This window comes from Salmo salar, chromosome ssa28 (assembly GCF_905237065.1).
Source record: "Salmo salar chromosome ssa28, Ssal_v3.1, whole genome shotgun sequence".
Taxonomy (NCBI): Eukaryota; Metazoa; Chordata; class Actinopteri; order Salmoniformes; family Salmonidae; genus Salmo; species Salmo salar.
Window position 1 is genome coordinate 14,585,578 of NC_059469.1, and position 20,923 is coordinate 14,606,500.

Genomic DNA, 20,923 nt, shown 5'->3' on the forward strand with positions numbered 1-20,923 from the left:
ACCGAAATTTGCCTCATGCAGTGCAACACATCTCCTTTACATAGAGTTGATCAGGCTGTTGATTGTGGCCTGTAGAATGTTGTCCCACTCCTCTTCAATGGCTGTGCGAAGTTGCTGGATATTGCCGGGAACTGGAACATGCTGTCATACACGTCGATCCAGAGCATCCAAAACATGCGTAATGGGTGACATGTCTGAGGATGCAGGCCATGGAAGAACTGGGACATTTTCAACTTCCAGGAAATGTGGATAAATCCTTGCAACATGGGGCTGTGCATTATCATGCTGAAACATGAGGTGATGGCGGCGAATGAATAGCACGACAATGGGCCACAGGATCTCATAACGGTATCTCTGTGCCATCAAATTGCCATCAATAAAATGAAATTGTCTGCCCATACCATAACCCCACCACCATCATGGGGCACTCTGTTTACAACGTTGACATCAGCAAACCGCTCGCCCACACGACACCATACATGTGGTCTGCGGTTGTGAGGCTTGTTAGCACGTACTTCTAAATTCTCTGGCAACAGCTCTGGTGGACATTCCTGCAGTCAGCATGCCAATCACATGCTCCCTCAAAACGTGAGACATCTGTGGCATTGTGTTGTGTGACAAAACTGCAAATTTTAGAGTTGTCACGCCTGCTCAGCACTACGCACTCCTGACACCATCATTACGCACACCTGTTTCCCTCGTCACACACATCAGCGATTCATTTGACTCACCTGGACTCAATTACCTGCTTTCATTACCTCCCCTACTGTATATCTGTCTGTTCCCGGAGGTTGTTCCCCGCTTCAGTATTATTGTCGTCATGTCGTTTTGTTCCCCCTGTTTTGACACTGTTCCTGTTCTGTCACTTATCCGTTCATTAAATGTTCAACTCCCTGTACCTGCTTCTTATCTCCAGCGTTGGTTCTAACAGAATGCTGAAGTCATAATTTGAAGCATCAGGGAGTGCTGGCTTTTTGGTCTTGGTGGTGACGTCGGGTCCGGGGCCACCGCTGATTGAACCAGGGGGGTTCCACGCCCTAGCTGTCTCGAGAGGTTTCCTTGCCCCGGTTGGCTCGGCAGGCTCCCATCCCACATCAGGCCTCAGCCGGATTGTCAGGGTTTTACGCCTCAGCCGGATCACCAGGTTCCCACGTCACAGCCGGCTCGTCAGGCTCCCTGTCCCAGCGGGATCATCAGCATTCACGCCTCAACCGGATCATTAGGCTCCCATGCCTCGGCCGGCCCGTCAGGCTCGCCCAGGTGGGACACCGGGTGGCGCACCTGGGGGGTGTGTACTGTCACGTCTGCTCCCGCTCTCCCTCCCAGCCCTACGCATTCCTGCCACCATTATTACCCACACCTGTTTCCCTCGTCACGCACATCAGCGACTCAATCACCTGCTTTCATTACCTCCCCTATATCTATCCGTTCTCGAGGTTGTTCCCCGCTTCAGTATTATTGTCGTCATGACATTTTGTTGCCACTGATCTGACGCTGTTCCTGTTCTGTCACTTGTCCGTTCATTAAATGTTCAACTCCCTGTACTTGCTTCGGTTCTTACAAGAGTGGCCTTTTATTGTCCCCAGCACAAGATGCACCTGTGTAACGATCATGCTGTCTGTCGTTCACGTCTGTAGGTGTAGCCTACAGTGGATATTATATCCACTCACAGAGAGGATCAATTCAGATTACGAGTGTTTAATAGTCACATGTACAGGGTTGCAGGTGGGATTGTCACCGTACCCTGCAATCTTAGGCTTAAAGCTCCAACATGCAGGACGAAGTGAAATAAAATAATGAAAATGGTAATAAATAGCACTATATACATAATAAGAACAGTGGCAGTGATGAATGAATAAATGTCCATTGTGGTGGAGGCAGAGTAAAGACTGTTGAGGGGGTGGGGTGGAACGGCCATAGGGGGAGCAGCAGCATGACCATTGAGTGAAATAAAAACAATATAAAATGTTAATAAGACATTGAAATAATATACATATTAACAACTGGGGGGAGCATCAGATAATGTAAGTGAGTTGTGGGGCAGGGCTGTTGTAATGGCACGCAATGTTTTTCTCGAATGTTGTCTCATACGTTAGTCCAAACTATACAGTCAAAAAATGTAGGCCTATAGCATTTTTGAAACAGGTTCAAAGGCTAAAAAGCTTTATTTCCTTGTAATTCATTTTATTCAATGGCTTCACCTGTGTCCTCGCCAGCCCGGGTAGGGTGGCACTTTACAACACTCCAATGTGAATCTCATGCATATTTTTGGATCGACAATAGGGAACGATGGGAGCGATGATATTTTGAAAAGATGCCCTTGCATTAAAGTTGAACCTCGGATAGATATTTAGTATAATAGCCTATTCAGTCAACTCAAAATATGGTATTCTGTTCTTTTGAAATAGCCTACATTTTCTATATCATAATGAGACTAAATGAAACGATATAGGCCAAATGAATTTGGTGATGTCCTTTATTAAGGAAAAGGCAGACATTTTATATAAACATTGGATTTCTGTGGTCCAAATTTCATAATCATTTTCATTTTCAGATGTTTTTTGTTAGTATAGTAGGCCTTTCCTTGTCTCTCCTCAATTGTAAAAGCCTGCTCTCTGATGTCAATACCAAAGCTGATCATTTTGACTGGATTGAATTGGGATGATGTTAATAATGATAGTAGTGATGATGGTGAGAGCCCAGTTTAACCTAACCCTTTAATCATAGGCTATTGTTACTTTGTGTCTCTAAAATCACCTTGTGTCCATTTCTATGGTCATGTGACATATAGTCTGTATTAACTGAAACATCCAAATGTCAGCCTTTTAGCAGATCCACTTTTTCCTCATGAAATGTTTCATTTTCAGAACTGATCAGAATTCAGAATGCTATAGCCTACAGTATAGATGATATTCTGCCCATATGAACATGTTTATTTTAGGCCATATAAAGAACAGCTAGGCATGATTTGAGGAAAAGCAGTAAACAGACACAACGCTGTTTCACATTCTTTAATAAAAACTCAAACAGGAAATAGACTATACAGTTGGCTGCACAGTTTTCTTGCCAAATAGGCCTACAAGGAAACAACATATCTCAATGAAGTTGATTGCGCGAGGGGGTCTGTGCGCTACGGAGTACCTTCCATAAACATTTTTGCTCAACAAAAATACACGTAAGCCTCTTTATCACAGTTTCCCACCCAGACAACCCGCCACGTGACGTCTCTCTCTCTCCCCCCTGATTAACACTCAGCACTGATTTATTGAAAAGCACCTTACATTTTCCGCCAACACCACAACATGTAAGCACCGCACATACACACAAAAAAAGAAAATGGTGTGCTCCACTTTACCTGGAGAGTGATTGGTTGTGAGATGTACTCCCAGGATGAAAACAAACTAATAATGTCAACATTTCCCTTTTGGGCTTTGGAAATTGCTTTGAAAATTGTGGGAGATTGGCTGGGAAAGTTTGTATTTTGACAGGGGTATTTGACATGGCTGGGTTGAATGAATTAACAAGTACTGTGTGTTTGTGTGTGTGTGTACACGTTTTACTATACTTGTGAGTACCAAAAGCCCTCACAAGAATAGTAAACCAACTAAAATTCAGAGAAGTGAGAACATTTTGCCGATCCTCACTTGTAAAAAGGCTATTCTAGGCTTAGAGGATCATTTTTTATTGAATCTTTATTTAACCAGGCAAGTCAGTTAAAAACAAATTCTTATTTACAATGACGGCCTACTTCGGCCAAACCCCGACGACGCTGGGCCAATTGTGCGCCGCCCTCTGGGACTCCCAATCACTGCCGGATGTGATACAGTCTGAATTTGAACCAGCTAAGGTGTAGACCTTACTATGAAATGCTTACTTACAAGCCCTTAACCAACAATGCAGTTCAAGAAATAAAGTTAAGGAAATATTTACTAAATAAAATAAAAAAATAACACAAGAAAATGACATAACAATAATGTGGTTATATACAGGAGGTACCGGTACCGAGTCAATGTGCGGAGGTACAGGTTAGTCGAGGTAATTTGTAATGTGACTATGCATAGATAATAAACAGCGAGTAGCAGCAGTGTAACAACAATGCGGGGGTCAATGTAAATAGTCCGGGTGACGCTTAGCTATGATCTGGACTCTGGTTTTAACTGAGCAATTAGAAACCCAGTGTCACCTACAGGTGTGTGTGCTGCCTGTGTACCAACTGACATAACTTATCAGTATGCACTGGTCAGCCACATCCAAACACTTTGATTGCTCTCATCAGATCATGTTAAATGGTCATTTCCACGGGTTGTTGTTGTTTTAACAGAGAAGGAAAAAGTCTAGGTGGACGTTTTGTGATGTTTTAGTTGGTGAGGTGTGTGTGTGCGGTGTGAAGTGTTTGGTATGCGATTTCACGCCTGTAGATCGGATTCGCCTGCTGTAATTTGGGGCCATCAGTGCAGACACAGTCTCACTCCGATGGACCGATAAAACAAACACACACACACGCGCACACACACACTGTTGTCTGGAGGAGAGATACAGGAAGCAGCAGACAGTGTGTGATGGGACTATGAAAGGAGATTGCTTTGATTACCACATTTTAATTAACCTCTCCTGCCTTCTCCCTTGTGGATCTGCAAAGTATGTCATGTCTACTTGCTTCTGTTATGGTTCTATATATGTGTGTGTGTGTGTGTGTGTGTGTGTGTGTGTGTGTGTGTGTGTGTGTGTAGGTTTGTCCTCGTCTTTCTGCACTAAACATTTAGGAACCTGTATCGGCCCCTCAATAGTCTTATTGAGTGATTCTTAGAGAACATGTATAAATTGCCGCTGAAGACTGTAGTAATACATTTTACCATGCTTCAGTACACCCACTGTGAAAGTGAAACATTTTCAAGATAAAAGGGATTTCTGATGGCTGTTACCTACATGTTCGTCTCCACTTCATTGCACATAAAAAAGGGCTTGTTGTGAATAAGACTGGATGCGAATATTATTTAGACGGCTTCCCCTGTTTAACACTTACAGCTGAGCGGGAGGAATCACACCTAAAGAGCCTTTCCTGGGAAGCCTTACATACACACGGGCACGCCACACAAACACTTATGTACGTACGTAACACACACACGCACATGCACACACACACACACACACACACACACACACACACACACACACACACACACACACACACACACACACACACGTACGGACAGACAGACAGACACACATGGACGTACGCTGTCACGGACGTACGTAACGCTCTCTCTCTCTCACACACAAACACAAAAACACACACACACACACACACAGAGCTGTGAGTTCCTGTTTAGTTTGGAACTCTTCTCCCTATTAGGGGTAAGGTTTGTATGGTGGATATATAATGTATGTTGGAAGTCCTGCTCCTTCTGTTCTTTTCATTCTCTCACTATTTAACAACCAACTTCTCTCAGGACCATAACACTTGTCTCACACATGGCCTCGCAGACACACCGTTGCAGACAGGCGGCTGCTCAATATTTCTGCTCAGTTAAGTCAGTTCTTACAGACTAGCTGCCTTCCCAACTTCATAGAGTTTGTAACATCTGTGCATGCGCACACGCTGCTTTAAGGTCCAATCTGGATTTTATGCCGAGTTAACTTCCTCTAAAGTTACTTCAACCTAGTTGAACTGACACGTGGATTTGGTGACTTGTTAAGTGAACTTCACTGTTAAAATTGTTATTTTACGGTACGCCACCGGCAACTGGTTGGAGTGAAAATACGGTAAATATACAACAAGTTACTATCATTTTTTACAGCTGTATTTAGGCAGTTTGCTGCTATAGTCTGATTACTTGGGACTCACCTACATTTTGAACTCACAACCTCTTGGATGCCAGAGACCTGTATTTCCTTCCACATCATCAGGTCTGTCATGGCCACAAATTGATTGGTAAGGATTACAATTCTCTGACAACACCAACATAAATATAGCAGTGTTTAGGTACACTTAAAATATGTTGTACTTGTGCCAACCGTAAGTGAAAGTATTGTACCAGTTTAACTGGTTTATGGTTATGTTAATGAAGGTTGAGCACCTCTTTTGTCCACTTGCAGTCCTGCAATCTTTGTAAGAGTTGGTGACAAAGAATTGCACTTTAAAGAGGTTACTGTGCATTTTACAGCCAACTATCTGACAGTAAGTTACTGTCATTTCATAGAAGCTTTGTGATGATAACTTGTAAAAACACTTCACAAGGAAGTCATTCTCTGCTGTGCGAACATTTGGTACTCAGCCCTACCTGGGATTTGAATTCACAGCCTTCATCAAGGATCTCGCTGTACTTTGCGCCATTCATCTTTCCCTCGATCCTGACTAGTCTCCCAGTCCCTGCCGCTGAAAAACATCCCCACATCATGATTCTGCCACCACCATGCTTCACCGTAGGAATGGTGCCAGGTTTCCTCCAGACGTGACGCTTGGCATTCAGGCCAAAGAGTTCAATCTTAGTTTCATCAGACCAGAGAATCTTGTTTCTCATGGTCTGAGAGTCCTTTAGGTGCCTTTTGGCAAACTCCAAGCGGGCTGTCATGGGCCTTTTACTGAGGAGTGGCTTCCGTCTGGCCACTCTGCCTGATTGGTGGAGTGCTGCAGAGATGGTTGTCCTTCTGGAAGGTTCTCCCATCTCCACAGAGGAACTCTGGAGCTCTGTCCGAGTGAATATTGGGTTCTTGGTCACCTCCCAAGGCCCTTCTCCCCCGGTTGCTCAGTTTGGCCGGGCCGCCAGATTTGCCATTATGGGGTATTGTGTATGAAAAACAGCCCCAGACCATTATTCCTCCTCCACCAAACTTTACAGTTGTCACTATGCATTGGGGCAGGTGGCGTTCTCCTGGCATCCGCCAAACCCAAATTCGTCCGTCGGACTGCCAGATGGTGAAGTGTGCGTCTTCACTCCAGAGAACGTGTTTCCACTGCTCCAGTTCAATGGTGGTGAGCTTTACACTGCTCCAGCCAAAGCTTGGCATTGCTCATGGTGATCTCAGGCTTGTGTGCGGCTGCTCAGCCATGGAAACCAATTTCATGAAGCTCCCGACAAACAGTTGTTGTGCTGATGTTGCTTCCAGAGGTAGTTTGGAACTTGGTAGTGAGTGTTGCAACCAAGAACAGACCATTTTTACACACTTCAGCACTTGGCGATCCCGTTCTTTGAGCTTTTGTGGCCTTCCTCTTCACGGCTGAGCCGTTGTTGCCCCTAGACGTTTCCACTTCACAATAACAGCACTTACAGTTGACCGTGGCAGCTCTAACATGGCAGAAACTTTATGAACTGACTTGTTGGAAAGGCTGTGTGCTTGATTTTATTCACCAGTCAGCAGCGGGTGTGGCTGAAATAGCCAAATACAGTAATTTGAAGGGGTGTCCACATACCTTTTGTATATATAGTGTACTTATCCTGTAAAATTAAAATAGCTTACTTGCTACTGAGTTGCTGTTAAAATACAGAAAATATCATAATTAACAAGTTTACTGTAATCAGAATACAGTTGCATACTGTCATTTTACAGCAATAACGAATTCAGTTGTAAAAATACAGTAAGTTTTATATTTACTGTAAAGAAATAAATGTGTGTTCCATAAGCACATCTGAAGTATCCTATACGAATAACTGTAATTGCAAGTGAGGCGTGATGAGAATTTACAGGACGATCCAAAAAGTATCCAATTGCGATTGACTGTAAATATACAGCAAAACAGTAATACACTATTTATTTACTATAAAATTCTAATTTTATCAGTATCATAAAATGTACAGCAATTGCATACAGTGTAGTTTTGTAAGCACAACTTAAAGCATTAGTTGAATCGTATTGATTTGACTAAAAGTATGAAGTTCACTATACTCAATTGAAGTAACTTTAGATTAAGTTAACTCAACACGGAATCCAGATTAGACTTGATTTCAAATTTCAAGGCAGCAGGATAACACACTTTTATGTTGACTCAACAAAATGTTTCAGTTAAGTTGACTTTGGGAAATGAGCTGAAACAACTAAAAGGCAAAATAAGTGTTTACAGTGTACACACGCACATACACTTAGCCATTCACTATGTCTTCGGTGTTTTATTATTAAGACCCTATTGCCGTGACAGGGAACAGGAATCCAAGTGAAAGAGAAACTCTGAGCTGAGGTAACTTGGGAATGTACTGTCAGCAGTTTTACTGACAAAGGCAGTCTGTGTGTGTGTGTGTGTGTGTGTGTGTGTGAGGGGATAGACAGGCTATTGGTAGTGAAAGATAAGCCTTAGGATTGCTGTGGCAGAGAGCTGTGTGCTGCTGGCTGGGGTGATAATGACCCTATCACGCCTGTTGACTCTCTGGATGACTGGGTGGCAAATCTTCTCTACGATTGTGTGTGTATGTGTGTGTGTGTGTGTGTGTGTAGGGGGGATGATATTTAGAAACTTTCTTGCTGTTCTAGCCCAACTTTGTACTACTAGTCTGCGCATCCTGCATTGGTGTAGACTGGTGTAGACTCGGGAGGTGTGTGTAGACTGGGGAGGTGTGTGTAGACTGGGGAGGTGTGTGTAGACTGGGGAGGTGTGTGTAGACTGGGGAGATGTGTGTAGACTGTAGACTGGGGAGATGTGTGTAGACTGGGGAGATGTGTGTAGACTGGGGAGGTGTGTGTAGACTGTAGACTGGGGAGATGTGTGTAGACTGTGGAGATGTGTGTAGACTGGGGAGGTGTGTGTAGACTGTAGACTGGGGAGATGTATGTAGACTGGGGAGGTGTGTGTAGACTGGGGAGGTGTGTGTAGACTATAGACTGGGGAGATGTGTGTAGACTGGGGAGATGTGTGTAGACTGGGGAGATGTGTGTAGACTGGGGAGATGTGTGTAGACTGGGGAGGTGTGTGAAGACTGGGGAGGTGTATGTAGACTGGGGAGATGTGTGTAGACTGTAGACTGGGGAGATGTGTGTAGACTGGGGAGGTGTGTGTAGACTGGGGAGGTGTGTGTAGACTGTAGACTGGGGAGATGTGTGTAGACTGTGGAGATGTGTGTAGACTGGGGAGGTGTGTGTAGACTGTAGACTGGGGAGGTGTGTGTAGACTGGGGAGGTGTGTGTAGACTGGGGAGGTGTGTGTAGACTGTAGACTGGGGGACTGGGGAGATGTGTGTAGACTGGGGAGATGTGTGTAGACTGGGGAGGTGTGTGTAGACTGTAGACTGGGGAGATGTGTGTAGACTGGGGAGGTGTGTGTAGACTGGGGAGATGTGTGTAGACTGGGGAGATGTGTGTAGACTGGGGAGATGTGTGTAGACTGGGGAGGTGTGTGTAGACTGTAGACTGGGGAGATGTGTGTAGACTGGGGAGGTGTGTGTAGACTGGGGAGGTGTGTGTAGACTGTAGACTGGGGAGATGTGTGTAGACTGGGGAGATGTGTGTAGACTGGGGAGATGTGTGTAGACTGGGGAGGTGTGTGTAGACTGGGGAGATGTGTGTAGACTGGGGAGGTGTGTGTAGACTGGGGAGGTGTATGTAGACTGGGGAGATGTGTGTAGACTGTAGACTGGGGAGATGTGTGTAGACTGGGGAGGTGTGTGTAGACTGGGGAGGTGTGTGTAGACTGTAGACTGGGGAGATGTGTGTAGACTGTGGAGATGTGTGTAGACTGGGGAGGTGTGTGTAGACTGTAGACTGGGGAGATGTGTGTAGACTGGGGAGGTGTGTGTAGACTGGGGAGGTGTGTGTAGACTGTAGACTGGGGAGATGTGTGTAGACTGGGGAGGTGTGTGTAGACTGGGGAGGTGTGTGTAGACTGGGGAGGTGTGTGTAGACTGTAGACTGGGGAGATGTGTGTAGACTGGGGAGATGTGTGTAGACTGGGGAGGTGTGTGTAGACTGGGGAGATGTGTGTAGACTGGGGAGATGTGTGTAGACTGGGGAGGTGTGTGTAGACTGGGGAGGTGTGTGTATGTAGACTGGGGAGGTGTGTGTAGACTGGGGAGGTGTGTGTAGACTGGGGAGGTGTGTGTAGACTGGGGAGGTGTGTGTAGACTATAGACTGGGGAGGTGTGTGTAGACTATAGACTGGGGAGATGTGTGTAGACTGGGGAGATGTGTGTAGACTGGGGAGATGTGTGTAGACTGGGGAGGTGTGTGTAGACTGGGGAGATGTGTGTAGACTGTAGACTGGGGAGATGTGTGTAGACTGGGGAGATGTGTGTAGACTGGGGAGGTGTGTCTAGACTGTAGACTGGGGAGATGTGTGTAGACTGTGGAGATGTGTGTAGACTGGGGAGGTGTGTGTAGACTGTAGACTGGGGAGATGTGTGTAGACTGGGGAGGTGTGTGTAGACTGGGGAGATGTGTGTAGACTGGGGAGGTGTGTGTAGACTGTAGACTGGGGAGATGTGTGTAGACTGGGGAGATGTGTGTAGACTGGGGAGGTGTGTGTAGACTGGGGAGGTGTGTGTAGACTGGGGAGGTGTGTAGACTATAGACTGGGGAGATGTGTGTAGACTGGGGAGGTGTGTGTAGACTGTAGACTGGGGAGATGTGTGTAGACTGGGGAGATGTGTGTAGACTGGGGAGATGTGTGTAGACTGGGGAGATGTGTGTAGACTGGGGAGGTGTGTGTAGACTGGGGAGATGTGTGTAGACTGGGAATTGTAGACTGGGGAGGTGTGTGTAGACTGGGGAGGTGTGTGTAGACTGGGGAGATGTGTGTAGACTGGGGAGGTGTGTGTAGACTGGGGAGGTGTGTGTAGACTGGGGAGGTGTGTGTGTAGACTGGGGAGGTGTGTGTAGACTGGGGAGGTGTGTGTAGACTAGACTGGGGAGATGTGTGTAGACTGGGGAGGTGTGTAGACTGGGGAGGTGTGTGTAGACTGGGGAGATGTGTGTAGACTGGGGAGGTGTGTGTAGACTGGGGAGGTGTGTGTAGACTGGGGAGGGTGTGTAGACTGGAGGTGTGTGTAGACTGGGGAGATGTGTGTGGACTGTAGACTGGGGAGGTGTGTGTAGACTGTAGACTGGGGAGATGTGTGTAGACTGTTGACTGGGGAGGTGTGTGTAGACTGGGGAGATGTGTGTAGACTGGGGAGGTGTGTGTAGACTGGGGAGATGTGTGTAGACTGGGGAGATGTGTGTAGACTGTAGACTGGGGAGATGTGTGTAGACTGGGGAGGTGTGTGTAGACTGGGGAGGTGTGTGTAGACTGGGGAGATGTGTGTAGACTGGGGAGATGTGTGTAGACTGTAGACTGGGGAGGTGTGTGTAGACTGGGGAGGTGTGTGTAGACTGGGGAGATGTGTGTAGACTGTAGACTGGGGAGGTGTGTGTAGACTGGGGAGGTGTGTGTAGACTGGGGAGATGTGTGTAGACTGGGGAGATGTGTGTAGACTGTAGACTGGGGAGGTGTGTGTAGACTGGGGAGGTGTGTGTAGACTGGGGAGGTGTGTATGTGTGCGTGTTGAAAGGGTTGATTGACTTTGTCCTCCTCGTCGTCCTCTTATCAGGGCTGTATCACTCAGATTCTCAGCAGCAGGCTGGGCTTTTGTCTCCTCTGGACCAGCAATCATCTTCCTAAATCAATATCTGCCCCTGCGAGACCAGACACACACTGCCCTTTATCACTATTAGGACTGAGAGATTTGGACAGTTTCTCTTCAAATTCAACCAAAACCTACATCTGTTATTTTAAGTGGGTTATTATTCTCTATTTTCTGAGATGTTTGTTTGTGTATTGCGCACACATGTGTGTGTGTGCGCGTGTGTGTGTGCGCGTGTGTGCGTGTGTGCGCTTGAGTTTGAGGAAAGAGGTTTCTCTCCGTCTTTGTCGCCTCAGTGCTGTAGGTCTGTGTGCATGTGTGTGTTTGTGTTATCTAACCTAATGTGGGACCTTATATATAAAGGTGTTAAAGGAGAAAGGAGCCACCGCTCCTCCAAGTCCCTCTAGTCTAACTTCTGTTGTTCTTCCTCCTAAAACTAGATTACACCATGTTTATAGCTGACGTGGAACCGCTGTAGGCCCGTATTGATGACGTTAGCCAGCTAGAACTAGTAGTGATGAACCACAGTTTTAGGAGTATGTGGGGAGAGCCAAGCAGCGTGTCAGTTTGATACAATAGTCTGAAGTTTGGAGAAACAATCTTTTTTTTTCATGTGAATCTCGGTACAAAAAGACAGTAATTAGAGAAAATGGTTGTCATAACAACAATGTTTACTTGTTTACTTCCCCTGGTACATACAGCGGGTTTAGTACCTTAGAGAGGAGGCTGTTTTAAAGCTTTCCAGGAAGTAACCGCTCTGCTCTCTGACCCATGCCTCCAACAGACAATTAGAGCTGTGTGGAAAAAAACGGCCCATCAAACAGTTGTTGGTTTTTAACTTTAACTACCGACAAGACAATACTCTGCATAATTATCCAGTGATAATGGTGTGTGTGTGTGTGTTTGTTTATTGTTGCCCCAGGCATATCAAACACTTATTCTTATTAATATAACTCATTATGTTGGGAGGCAGGTAGCATAGTGGTTAGAGCGTTTAGCCAGGAACCAGAAGGTAGCTAGCTCGAATCCCCGAGCCGACATGTTGAAAAAAGGTTGACGTGCCCTTGAGCATGGCACTTAATCCTAATTGCTCCTGGGTCACTGTTGTTAATGGCTGACCCTGGCCGGGAACCCTCTTTCCGGGGATGTCTCAGAGGGCGCTAGAATTTGTGCAAAAAAAAACATTTTTACATATTTAGCAGACGCTCTTATCCAGAGCGACTTACAGTAGTGAATGCATACATTTCATAAATTATTATTATTATATATATATATATATATTTTTGTACTGGCCCCCCGTGGGAATCGAACCCACAACCCTGGCGTTGCAAACACCATGCTCTACCAACTGAGCCACAGGGAAAACACATTTCCATTTCACACATACATATCATACACAATTGTACATGTGTGAAACAGGACAAATATAAACACCCATCAAATTATTATTATTATTCCCCAAGTAATTGTTTGCCTCTCTCTCCCCCCTCTCTCTCCCCCCTCTCTCTCCAGCTCTCCCCATGGTGAGGAACTGTGATGATCCTACTCCGGCCCCTCAGAGCAGGTCTATGGGTGATGTTGAGGAGCTGGCTGCCAGCTATGAACGCAAACTCATAGAGGTGGGTACTACTAGTACCACTACTGTCTGGCTCAGTCTTACCCTTACCAGTACTTAGACAGCTGAGATGGCTGCATTTCATTCCAGAAAGTAGCTTTCTCCCTTCAACCCTCATTCACTCCCTTTCATGGAGCTGATGGAGAAGTCATGGATTTCTCTGCATATGGCAGCAACTAGTTAGAGCTCAAATGTTTTTTCTATTCTACTGAGCCGTTTACTTTATCTTCCTATTCTTATCTTTTGTTATTTCTCGTTGTTGCGTTGTCCAGAAGGAGCCTGCAAGTAAACATTTCGTTGGAAGGTGTATACCATGTGTATCCTGTACATACGACTAATACGACTTAAAACTATCTACCCAGTCATCACAGATCAGTGAAGGGGATTGCTGTCACTAATCCAGCCTGGTCAAATCCCTGTGATTACTTCAAGAAGGGATTTCTAAAGTATTCAAACAGTCATGGAGTTTGTAGGCAGCTGATGCACAGTTCTAATTCTGTTTTTACACATGACGATGATGCAGTCACTCAGAGACAGAGCCAGGGAGTGGGTGGTTCTGGGAGTTCTTGGCATGCTGGTTAACTAATGACCAACCGACAGTGTGGCCCTCTGTGCCGAGAGACAATGACATCAGCAAACCCCGGGAACACCGCCCTCCTCTATTTTAATGAGGTTGCAGTCAATTATTCATAAGTGTTTTATATTTCTTTAATAAGAAATAATTCTGTTTGTGTTTGGGAAGACTGTCATTTCACTTATTTATGCATTTATCTATGTCTTTTTTATTGTTTACTTAATGATGCGTTCATTTGCTTGCCTGTCAGTCTCAATAGGGCTTTCCTAAACATGCTGAGACGGGTACTTCCGTTTTCACTTTAAATCTCAGTTCAACGCTGTGACAACTTTATTTAAATGTACTGGCAGACAGCGTACATTTTTCTTTTGTCCTCCACATTATGTTACTATCTGGTTTGCCTGTTTATGTTCTCTGAAGTCATGGAAACATGCAGATGTTTAGACTACAGCAGCTTGGCTAGTATTGTTGGCTGTTGCTATTGACAATGGGTTTTACTGGTGGCCACAGTGAAATAGTTGGAAAGTATAGGAGATTTGCTTTCATTTGGAATATGTAATAACCACATGTATAACCACAATTCTTTATAACCAAGTTCAGAGGTGTGATATGAAATAGTATAATATTGTAAGATACTATTATGGGATGTAGTAGTCTTTTTGTGGAGGAGAGATGGATATGTGTTTGAGGGTGTTTGTTCTACAATGAGATTTGGGTGTTTGAGGGTCTGTGTGTGTGTGGTATAACAGTGAGGTGTGTGTGTGTGTGTGTGTGTGTGTGTGTGTGTGTGTGTGTGTGTGTGTGTGTGTGTGTGTGTGTGTGTGTGTGTGTGTGTGTGTTAACAGTGAGGTGTGTGTGTGTGTAACAGTGAGGTGTGTGTGTGCGTGTGTGTGTGTGTGTGTGTGTGTGTGTGTGTGTGTGTGTGTGTGTAACAGTGAGGTGTGTGTGTGTAACAGTGAGGTGTGTGTGTGTGTGTGTGTGTGTGTGTGTGTGTGTGTGTGTGTGTGTGTGTGTGTGTGTGTGTGTGTGTGTGTGTGTGTGTGTGTGTAACAGTGAGATATGGGTCGGGGACTCCTGTGGGATCTCTGGATCTTCCTTTTGATCTGTTCTCTCTCATTAATTATCCAACAGCAGAAACACCACAGCAATTACTAACAGGCTTTCTTTCTGTTCAATTTAGAAAAGACTCACAATAATACCAGCCTATGCCTGGAAACATGCTCCACTGTAGCCATTCCTATATTGATCTTAAAAATGGAAGAGATGGATGGACTAAATAATGCTCAACAAATTGCCAATTTGTGTGTGGGTGTGTGTGCGCGTGCCTGTGTGTGCTTGCATGCGTGCCAATCTGAGTGGACAGCTTAGTCCTCTACCCGCCCCTCCTCCTTCCCCACCACCCGTCTCCCTGCTCATGTCACTTCCTGTTTGTGGAGACTGCTGGGTAAAGTGAGTCAGTGAGAGAGCGACAGTGTGCACCCAGACACTGACACCAATCTCCCCCCTCTCTTCCTCCAGTCCTCCCTTGCTTTCACATTCATCCCCCTCTCCACCACACACATTCATCCATCCCTCTCTCATGCTACCGCTCTGAGGGAAAGCTAAGCCTGTCGTCTCCTCTTTCCACTTCTCTCTGTTCTCTCTCTTCAGACTCGTTTCACATCCAATTACTTGTGTTAGATAGCAGGTCAGCTATGGTGGCCATTTCTGCTTAGGCTGGGACTTCTCTGTACAGGCTCCCAGCTCAGCACAGCATCTCTGCTCGCCTCACTAACTGCTGCTCACCTCACACTACTGTCAGCCTGGGGAGAGAGGGAGGGGAGGGAGGGGAGGAAGGGAGAAAGCGGGGGAGGGAGGGGGGTAGAAAGGGAGGGAGGGTATGGGAGAAAGGGGGGTGGAGGGAGGGAACTGCTAGGATCACCTGCATCACAACAGTGCCATATAGAACTGTCATATGGCCCACAAATAGAGACTGACAACTGGTTTTACTGTTAAGTTAGTTTGTAGGTCCTAAATAACTTACAATAAACCAAAACTAACTGCTCTCAATAAGATGCATTGCTATTTCTGAGTGTTTTAATGGAAAAGCTGAAATAGAAAATGGACAACCTTTCTAAATTCAAACCCAGTTAAACAAAACATTGAATGAATGAATGCAGTGACTTGGTCCTGTCTTCCCGACCAGCGCTGCATGGTGAGTAATGAGGTTGAAACCGCATGTGCACTCCTCGCCTGTTGAACTGAATTGGGAGCGTTAGCAAGTGGCTGTGACTGACTGAAATGACATGTGCAAATCAGCAGGCGCGGCCGCAGAATAACAAACCGATTAGCTCCCTCTCACTGAGAATTAATTGGGTTCCTTCACGCTTCAAATTAATTTCTTTTTTTAATGTCCTATTTGAAAGTTACGGCACAAATAAATAGAGGTGATGAATGGATTGAGTTTTCCAGAATGATCCGATGTTCCGTCAGTGAGTTCTGTTGGTCCGACTTGGTAGCTAGGAACCTTTCTGTTGTGCTGTTCAGTGTTCCCCACAGGGTGGCTGTCAAAGGTGATGCGGCACTGCTGGGCCTCGCTAGTGCTGTTGGTACTCCAAATGCCAGCTGAGTCGTGTGTGCACGCACGTGTGTGTGTGTGTGTGTGAGCGTGCACATGCACACGTGTTTGTGTGTCCGTGTTTGTGTGTGTTTGTACCTGTGTTTGTGTGGGTGGGTGTGTTCACATCATTCAACATGCCCGTTGTCTCTCCCGGTCTCTGTAGAGTTAGACAACATCAAGGAAGCTGCAGGTTAACTCCTGAGATGGGAAAGTTGAGTGTTGAGTGCATTTCAAAGTAGAAACCGTGGAAGCAGGAGTGTTTTGATGGTGCTGCCTTCAAAGATGTCAAGTTCTGCATTTTAATGCCCAACTCTCTCTACCTGATCCTGAGGTCACTGTGTTTGAATTCTGTCTGGAAAGTTAAAAATGACTGTATTTATTAATAGTGACCTAGAAACCTAGGTGAATGTTGAAATGTTAGCTAACTATGAAATAATTATAGCTGGAAAACTATAACAAAGGAAAAGTTTGCTTCCTCACCTCTACCAGATGCCATGTTGAGGTTATTTTTCAACTTTGTGCTATAAGATAAGAATTGTCTTCATTATTCCTTGCTTTTTAACTACTATAATTCTCTCTCCCTCACCTCTCCCAGATGCCATGTTGAGGTTATTTTTCAACTTTGTGCTATAAGATAAGAATTGTCTTCATTATTCCTTGCTTTTTAACTACTATAATTACATCTCTCCCTCATAATAACAGACAATGAGCTTTCTTAAAATAATCATTCTCAAACTAGCCTGGTACTGAAGTGAATTCCTTGGTAGTTTTCATCCCAAACATTCCTGTTAAAACCAACAGCCAGGCTAAAACATTCTGTCTCACTTTAAAATGAGACTCTATGATGTCTTATTTTAACCCAGTGTGTTTGCGGTGCTATACTCTGTGTATTAGGGTCAGTGATGGCTACAGACATGTCAAAAAGGACATCATTCACCGGTCATAGCCAGATGTCCCTGTCCTCAATCTACCCTGACACCTGATGTCCCCAGACAAATGAATGAATGTCATAGCTATCTGGCTGTCTCTGTTTGTGACATGCTGGTGGCAGAAACCTATCACCCTGTCCAGGTCTGTTATGGACACTGACAGCTGATGTCGTGAGCAGCCTGGACTCAACCACCCTGTGTGTGTGTGTGTGTGTGTGTGTGTGTGTGTGTGTGTGTGTGTGTGTGTGTGTGTGTGTGTGTGTGTGTGTGTGTGTGTGTGTGTGTGTGTGTGTGTGTGTGTGTGTGTGTGTGTGTGTGTGTGTGTGCGCGTGTTTATACTAGGTGGCTGAGATGCACGGTGAGCTGATAGAGTTCAATGAGCGTCTGTACCGTTCTCTGATGGCCAAGGACCACCTCATCAACCAGATGAAACAGGAACTCATCGACCTCAGAGGACCAGTGAGTTACCCTCTACACACACACACACACACACACACGGGAGATTGCCGGCCACTCGGTAACAAATCAACTACCCCAGGCTACCCCTTATCCCAGAGCTCCAGCCCTCATCTGCTGGCCCAGCTCTGGCCGCACACTGGCTGGCTGACCAGGCAAGCTGTATGTGTGGTTCTCTGGTCCCTGGGGCTGGAGCAGGAGGGGAGTAGAGGAGATGTGGCACCCTCTATCCCAGCCCTGTGGCCCTGTCTCTGGGGTGTGAGAGCCCTACTTCATCTTCTCTACACCAGACCCTTTTGTTCTATTAATAGACAGTCCACACATTGAAAATGAAAGACAAAAGGCTGTTGAAACACACACACACACACACACACACACACACACACACACACACACACACACACACACACACACACACACACACACACACACACACACACACACACACACACACACACACACACACACACACACACACACACACACACACACACAAAGAATTACCCCTGCATGTGTCCCTGGGTTGTGGGGGGATTTGAGGAGAAGTTGCAGACAGATTATAGGAATGGATCCCTTACAGCCATGCTGGGTAATAGTGTCCATCTCTGCCTCTGGCGCTCCCTCCTATCCAGGGATTAACAACAACAAGAGGCCCTATGGTGTCACGCACTCCACTATGAGTTCCAATAGTTTTTTTTTGTGCGTACAGTACGTTGACGTGAGAGTGGTGGTGATGGGATGGGGGGGAGAGGGGGGGCAGAGTACAGTAATGTCACAGTGCTCTGCTCCGCTGGTCACACAGAAAGACGCCCTCTCCCTCAGGATCTACCCAACCCTGCTGCTCAGACACAAAGGGTTGTGTAAAGTAGAAATGGATGAAAGGTAGCTGACATAGTAACGCAGTGACATTTTGTATAAACAGTGACATTTTGCTCTCTCTCTCGCTCCGTCTCTCTCTCGCTCCATCTTCCTCTCCTTACTTTTGAATAAAGGTTCCTGGTGACCTGAGCCAGACTTCTGACGACCCCAGCCTATCAGATTTTGAGACGTAAGCACCTTCTATCTCCCCATATCTACATCCACAGTATATCTCTTATCACATGAGCAGTGTCTGACTATCTCTATTATATTCAGTGCGGAAAGTATTCAGATCCCAATCGGAGGAGAAGGGCCTCGGTCAGGGACCAAGAACACGATGGTCACTCTGACAGAGCTCTAGAGTTCCTCTCTGGAGATGGGAGAATCTTACAGAAGGACAACCGTCTCTGCAGCACTGGCCAGATGGAAGCGACTCCTCAGTAAAAGGCACATGACAGCCCGCTTGGAGTTCGCCAAAAGGCACCTAAAGACTCTCAGACCATGAGAAACAAGTCTGATGAAACTAAGATCGAACTCTTTGGCCTGAATGCCAAGCGTCACGTCTGGAGGAAATCTGGCACCATCCCCACGGTGAAGCATGGTGGTGGTAGCATCATGCTGTTGGGTTGTTTTTCAGCGGCAGGGACTGGGAGACTAGTCAGGATCGAGGCAATTATGAACAGAGAAAAGTACAGAGAGATCCTTGATGAAAACCTGCTCCAGAGCGCTCAGGACCTCAGACTGGGGCAAAGGTTCACCTTCAAACAGGACAATGACCCTAAGCACACAGCTAAGACAATGCAGGAGCGGCTTCGGGACAAGTCTCTGAATGTCCTTCAGTGGCCCAGCCAGAGCCCGGACTTGAAGCCGTTCAAACATCTCTGGAGAGACCTCCTCTGGAGAGGATCTGCAGAGAAGAATGGGAGAAGCTCCCCAAATACAGATGTGCCAAGCTTGTAGCGTCATACCCAAGAAGACTCGAGGCTGTAATCGCTGCCAAAGGTGCTTCAACAAAGTACTGAGTAAAGGGTCTGAGTACTTATGTAAATGTAATATTTCCGTTAGATTTTTTAAAATAAATTAGCAAGCATTTCTAAAAACCTGTTTTTGCTTTGTCATTATGGCGTATTGTGTGTAGATTGATGAAGAAAAAAACGATTTACTCCATTTTAGAATAAGGCTGTAACAACAAAATGTGGAAAAAGTCATGCACTGTATATGTGTATCTCTGACACCACGGCTCAGCTCTGTCATTATCATGTGTATCTCTGACACCACGGCTCAGCTCTGTCATTATCATGTGTATTTCTGACACCACGGCTCAGCTCTGTCATCATCATGTGTATCTCTGACACCACGGCTCAGCTCTGTCATTATCATGTGTATCTCTGACACCACGGCTCAGCTCTGTCATTATCATGTGTATCTCTGACACCACGGCTCAGCTCTGTCATCATCATGTGTATCTCTGACACCACGGCTCAGCTCTGTCATCATCATGTGTATCTCTGACACCACGGCTCAGCTCTGTCATCATCATGTGTATCTTTATCACCTCAGGTGAGGGAAGGTAGGTGACCGTTTTCAGACGTCTCTGAAAATATCCTTCTTCCTCTCTCACTGCTGGTCTCTAACTCCACCTCTCTGTTTGAAAATCTGTGACAGTGAGTGAGAATGACAGTCTTTAAAATCAGGGGAGGACAACCCCAGCCCTGTAGATCCCCAGTCATAAGACACTAAACCATTTTCATGGTAAACTATATACTCTGTATATTGTAAACATACATTACTGTGTACACTGAGTGTACAAAATATTTTCCCTGACATAGACTGACCAGGTGAATCCAGGTGGAAGCTATGATCCCTTATTGATGTCACCTGTTAAATCCATTTCAATCAGTGTAGATGAAGGGGAAGAGACAGGTTAAAGACGGATTTTGAAGCCTTGAGACAATTGAGACATGGATTGTGTATGTGTGCCATTCAGAGGGTGAATGGGCAAAACAAAAGATTTAAGTGCTTTTGAATGGGGTATTAGGTGCCAGGTGCACCGGTTTGAGTGTCAAGAACTGCAATGCTACTGGGTTTTTCACGCTCAACAGGTTCCTGTGTGCTTTTTAGCTTTGCTTTTCCTTAGCGTGCTTTTTAGTCGTTCAGTTTTCTTCGTTATTTCGTTTTTTGTCTTATGTTTCTTGTGTAGTAAATAGTTCAGCTTTTATTTTCATTGTTTTTATTAGTTATTTTTCTGCGAAGCACATTGCATTGCATGATTTGATTTGATTTGAATGTCCACCACCCAAAGGACATCCAGCCAACTTGACATGACTGTGGGAAGCATTGGAGTCAACA

At 45.6% G+C, this 20,923-nt stretch overlaps 1 protein-coding gene across 4 annotated transcripts in view; it reads left to right on the forward strand.

The window, feature by feature from the left end:
* Nucleotides 1-20,923, forward strand: part of snx29 (sorting nexin 29) — a 109,598-nt gene that overhangs the window by 49,717 nt on the left and 38,958 nt on the right. For 3 of the 4 annotated variants that reach the window (XM_014179669.2, XM_014179668.2, XM_014179667.2), the window contains exons 15-17: nt 13,056-13,162; nt 17,603-17,719; nt 18,709-18,764. In XM_014179669.2, coding sequence (XP_014035144.2) covers nt 13,056-13,162; nt 17,603-17,719; nt 18,709-18,764 — 280 coding nt within the window. Of the gene's footprint in view, nt 1-13,055; nt 13,163-17,602; nt 17,720-18,708; nt 18,765-18,850; nt 18,964-20,923 lie in introns of those variants that run through there. The other variant, XM_045710341.1, reaches the window with a different exon arrangement.